The sequence below is a fragment of the Tachysurus vachellii genome, chromosome 13 (assembly GCF_030014155.1).
Source record: "Tachysurus vachellii isolate PV-2020 chromosome 13, HZAU_Pvac_v1, whole genome shotgun sequence".
NCBI classification, from domain to species: domain Eukaryota; kingdom Metazoa; phylum Chordata; class Actinopteri; order Siluriformes; family Bagridae; genus Tachysurus; species Tachysurus vachellii.
Window position 1 is genome coordinate 22924065 of NC_083472.1, and position 5579 is coordinate 22929643.

Genomic DNA, 5579 nt, shown 5'->3' on the forward strand with positions numbered 1-5579 from the left:
AGGGCAAGGCAACAAATATGTATATAGCTGTGCAATAATTATTCAAAAATAATAAAACTAATATAAATAAATAAAAATTCACCAGTGCAGTAATACTTACTTGTGTCACTACAATAATAGTTTATATTATTCTTAGTTAATTTAGTTTGCTTTGTACTCTAATCAGTCTATCTATCTATCTATCTATCTATCTATCTATCTATCTATCTATCTATCTATCTATCTATCTATCTATCTATCTATCTATCTATCTATCTATCTATCTATCTATCTATCTATCTATCTATCTATCTGAATTTTACATCCTGATAATAGAAGCTATTACAGAGTCTGTTGGTTATGGCCAACATGTTGCAGTACCTCTTAGCAGATGCTAGTAGGCAGAAGAGTCTGTGCTTAATACGGATAGAGAGTGTGAACATTCTGCATGCTCTTGTTTTACACTGCCTGTGAGTCATGATAAGGGCTTTTAGTGATTCACCAATAAAACTAGAGAGGTTTTTGTTTGAATGTTTTAAATATCCCATGTGTCGCTGTTTCTTCTTGATCTGGTGTAAGATCTAAAATCATTTAGTTCACTGACTGCGATTTGAAGAAATTCATCCATCACAAACCAATCTGTCTCCATACAAACATATCAGAGAAATACAGAAATGTCTGTGTCTGTGTCAGAGTGTCATGGACAGCTCTGACGATTCCCTGCCTGAACACCAGGGGGACGTTCTGGCTGGCTTTGTTTGTCTTCTACCATGTGATTTGGTTTTTATTTTGTGTTCACGTGTGTTAGCCTCGGCCCTTACCTTAATCCCTTCCCTGCCTCTGCACACCCGTTCCTTGTGTTCTAATACTTACTTTCCCTATTTATACCAGTTGTCTTTTACGTGTGTTTCTGTGTTTGAGTGTTTTTGGTTTGTTGACTTAGTGCCTGGTTTCTGTTTTGTTATTTCAGTTGCTTTGTCCTTCCCAGTGTTTTTCTTGTGTTTTATAGTATTTTTTTCTCCTTATTAAAACCCCCTTTTCATGTTATTCTTGCTTTTGGGTCTTTTAATCTCTGTGAAAACACCCCTGTCCCTGACACAGTGTTTGGACATGTGACAGTGTCCTAGCTGCTTGGAAGGACCTGGTCCTTAGAGTCAACTGGTAAGTGACGTCTCTAATCATGATATAGCTAACTCATTTAACATCGAACAGTGAATGATTTGGGATGACATTTCTATATATTTTGCAGACACTGCCTATAGGACCATGGGCAGCTTTATAGAGACCCAGTTCCCCTCCTGTCTCAGACCAGGCCAATGATGGTGGATGGTAGATTTCTGTGCTGAAAACAAACTTTTTTTTGTCATTGATTAAACCAGACATGGGGGGCACGATGGCTTAGTGGTTAGCACGTTCGCCTCACACCTCCAGGGTTGGGGGTACAATTCCCGCCTCCGCCTTGTGTGTATGGAGTTTGCATGTTCTCCCCGTGCCTCGGGGGTTTCCTCCGGGTACTCCGGTTTCCTCCCCCGGTCCAAAGACATGCATGGTAGGTTGATTGGCATCTCTGGAAAATTGTCCGTAGTGTGTGATTGCGTGAGTGAATGAGAGTGTGTGTGTGCCCTGCGATGGGTTGGCACTCCGTCCAGGGTGTATCCTGCCTTGATGCCCGATGACGCCTGAGATAGGCACAGGCTCCCCGTGACCCGAGGTAGTTCGGATAAGTGGTAGAAGATGAGTGAGTGAGTGAGAGAGTAAACCAGACATTCTGCTATGCCATAGATAATTAAATGAACTGCTTAGACATGTTTTTTCCATATTCAGATGATCTCTGTATGTCCAGTGAATCCCAGGTCCACCAACTGCCACTGTTGGGCCCCTGAGCAAGGCACCTAACCCTCACTTGCTAAATTATATTAAAAAAAAGTAAGTTGCTCTGAATAAAGGCGTCTGCCCAATACCATAAATATAAATGTAGGAGGGATTTAGGCAAGAGCACATTTGACACTAAAGCATCACCTGCATCTGTTGACTACTTCTTCAAAGGAGAAAAGAAGGAAAAGCTCTTCTCATTCCTGAAACTGCTCCCTGAGATCTTTAAGCACTACTTGACTGGTCCCAACATCTCTGAGGGTACAACGTAGGTACACATCTAGACTCTTCTCTGTTCTGGCCCCTAGGTGGTGGAACGAGCTTCTCCAAGATGTCTGAACAGTTGAGTCACTGACTAACTTTTGTATGTGGCACTGGATAAGCTGTGAATGTAAATGTAAAAGGACAAGGGTATGAGGCCAAGTATTGCCATTCTAGATTAAGTAAGCATACAGGAGAACATTTGGGAAAAAGTGGAAGACTTCTCTGTTCTACTAATATGTTCTACTAATTCATTAAGATGGTGCTCGATGACATAAACCATGCATTATAACGTATTGAGTTATCTTTTAGTACTCAGGGAATTGAGGGGGTCCAAGAATAAGCCACAGTTTGGGGTGATTTAATATATAATATTTTGGTGTTGCTTTTAAGCATAAAAGAAATTTTAGGAATTAAAACATGTATATACTGACCACTCCATAATATTGTACTATGTATGTACTACAGTACGTATGTAGACACTCTGGCTCAAATGACCGTTGTTATATAAGGAAGATCTTGTTCAAACATGTTAGTGTAGGAAGATCAGTGTTGAACAAATAACCCACATTTTCCATTCTTTCAACTTTACTACATATTCTAATTATATCTCAAGAGCACAATACAAATATAGAAATATGTGGCGTAGATGTAGGTGGTTCAGTATATCTGCATATCATGTCTTTTGTTTTTTATACAACCAATCACATCATATTCTGGGCGTGCTCAGTACAGACAACGTGCAGTATATATATAAATTCAAACAGTGCTTCCTGTGCATTCACACACTGTTAATGAATAACCAACACACACTGCATTATTCATGAGAAATGAAAAATGACTTATTTATGGATTTTAATTTTGATCTTCTGCACCATGTGTAAGTACTTTAAACAATTTATTTCCATCTTATTTGATGTATTACTAAAAGTCCATGGCATCTATTACTCTAAAGCGCATTTGTGCAAGCTGTATGTCCTTTCTGTCATTTTTAAAGTGTTGTTATCTGATGAATTATGATGAACAATTAATTGCATTCATTACCTAGTTAATGCATTTTTTTTTTTAGGTTCAGTCCATCCTGGTAGACACTGGGTTACTGCACAATCTGTCACAAAGCCACCAGTTAACCAGCTTGATAAAGAGCTCAGTGTGAAAATCGGAGACTCTGCTATTCTGCGGTGTTGTGTTTTAGATAAAGAAGTTGGGTTGATGTCCTGGTTTAAGCACCAAAACAAAAAAAGACCTCAGATGATAGTAACATTATTTAAAAGTAGTGGAGAAACTTTTCACAATGGATTCCAAAAGTCTCGTTTTTGGATAGATAGATCTTCAAACTGTTGCAAAATGATCATTTTAAAGGTCACTCAGTCTGACGAAGCCATGTACTACTGTGCAGTGACGAGACCTGACATTGTGTTTGGAGATGGAACTTATTTACAAATTAAAGGTAGGATTCTGAGTTGATTCTGAATGTTTAAGCTCCTGGTTTAATGTAGTGATATTTTCCTGATGACTGTTAACATGTTCAACCTGGAAGATAAATAATAGTGAAGTAGTGAAATGTTAACTGTGTTTTCTTCAACAACACTGAGTTACAGACTTTTACTAAGTGAATCCTGATCAATGTTTATAGGTGATCATGTTACTATTGCATCAGAAACATCTAAAGCAGCTCTGTGTGATAATTCAGTGGTGCGTGAACCAACACTGCATGGAAACAACACTAACACTAACAACAACACACAACACAACACAGGTGAGGTGCTTCATAATCCAGCATTAATTAATGACCATTCATTTGTATGCATAATTTGCATGAAAAAAATTGTACTAATCTAAATATAATGTGGTGAAATAGAATCAGAAATGATCAGATCTCTACATCGGACAGTGATCGGTTTGGGATCGGTTTTGGGTTTGTGCGCAATTCTGATTTTCTGTCTCACTTATTTTATATTGAGGAGAAGAAAAGGTGATAAAAGTAAGTGTTTTTGTCATCAAATTAGAAATAAAGTTATTTTTACTTATAATAAAATCACTAATTGGTGTGTTTCTGTATTCATAGTAAATGCTTCTATTGAAGATTCTCCAGGAACAATGCAGGTATGTGTACAAATAAAATAAATACTGATTATGTACTTTTCACTATTATACACTACAATATGTTATTTTTTCTGTAGATATCACTATGTTTCCTTTTTTTATGAGTCTCATTACTAATTTTCCTGCTTATGAAATGCTTGAAACATTCAGATATTTCTCCTCATAATGTTCTAGATATAATTTATAGTCAGATATCAAATATTTACACGGCAATCCCAAGCTTTTATTTTGATGCACTCCTCTGTTCTATATAGTTAGTGTATATAATGTAATTACTCATATTGTGTAGTAATTACTGTGATCTCGACCTCTTCTCATTATTATTATTATTATTATTATTATTATTATTATTATTATTATTATTCAGGAATCTGAAGCTGAATCACTGAATTATGCGGCTTTGCAATTCTCCAAGAGGAAAACCAAAGCCGGAAAAAGGAAACCCGTCTCATCAGATGAGTGTGTGTACACTGATGTGAAGAAATTTGTAAGACATCACGTAGATAATTCATAACACAAGTGGCACTTTTATACTGTAAAAACAGTGAAAATATCTTGACTATATACTCATTTATTCCATCTTCTTCATCAGGAGATAAAAGATTATTTAAAAAATATAATTAAATGCAGACTTGAAATTTGCATATATTTCTAAAAGTAAAATTATATGCAAAAAAAAAATACAATACAATATATATTTGTATCTGTACAAATTTACAACACATACAAAATACACAGTTTTTCTATTCAAGATATTGTTTTCGTGGTGTTTTTTTTTTTAAAGTAAATCCTGATGCTTTCCCTCCAACATTATTTGTGTCGCATTGAATCATTTTATCAAGTTTCGTATTAAATTTATTCGATGTCAATGTTTCTGTATGACTTGAAATTTTAGAACTCTGTCTTTTTTTTTAAGAGACAGTAAACATTCATTCATTTTCTACCGCTTATCCGAACTACCTCGGGTCACGGGGAGCCTGTGCCTATCTCAGGCGTTATCGGGCATCAAGACAGGATACACCCTGGACGGAGTGCCAACCCATCGCAGGGCACACACACATTCTCATTCACTCACGCAATCACACACTACGGACAATTTTCCAGAGATGCCAATCAACCTACCATGCATGTCTTTGGACCGGGGGAGTCCACACTACACACCACACCACACCACACTATTTTTCCTGGTGTATTTTTAAAAAAGTTGCTGCGATCTACATGAATTAAGGACAAGGCTTGTTATGTTCACCCACCTTGTGCTCACATATTCAGCACTAATGAAAGGAAAATGAATATCATTTATGCCTCTTTTAAGTAAGAATGTTTTCTTAAATGTTTTTTTTCTTCTACAGCATTTCTAA

The 5579-nt window shown here is 36.6% G+C and overlaps 1 gene segment (V, D, J or C); it reads left to right on the forward strand.

Annotated features, from left to right (window-relative positions):
* The first annotated feature begins 2879 nt into the window (after positions 1–2879).
* LOC132856330 (T cell receptor alpha variable 13-1-like) lies at positions 2880–5579 on the forward strand. The segment is given in 4 exon segments: positions 2880–2992; positions 3182–3562; positions 3749–3915; positions 5571–5579. Coding segments are annotated over 4 exon segments (600 nt in total).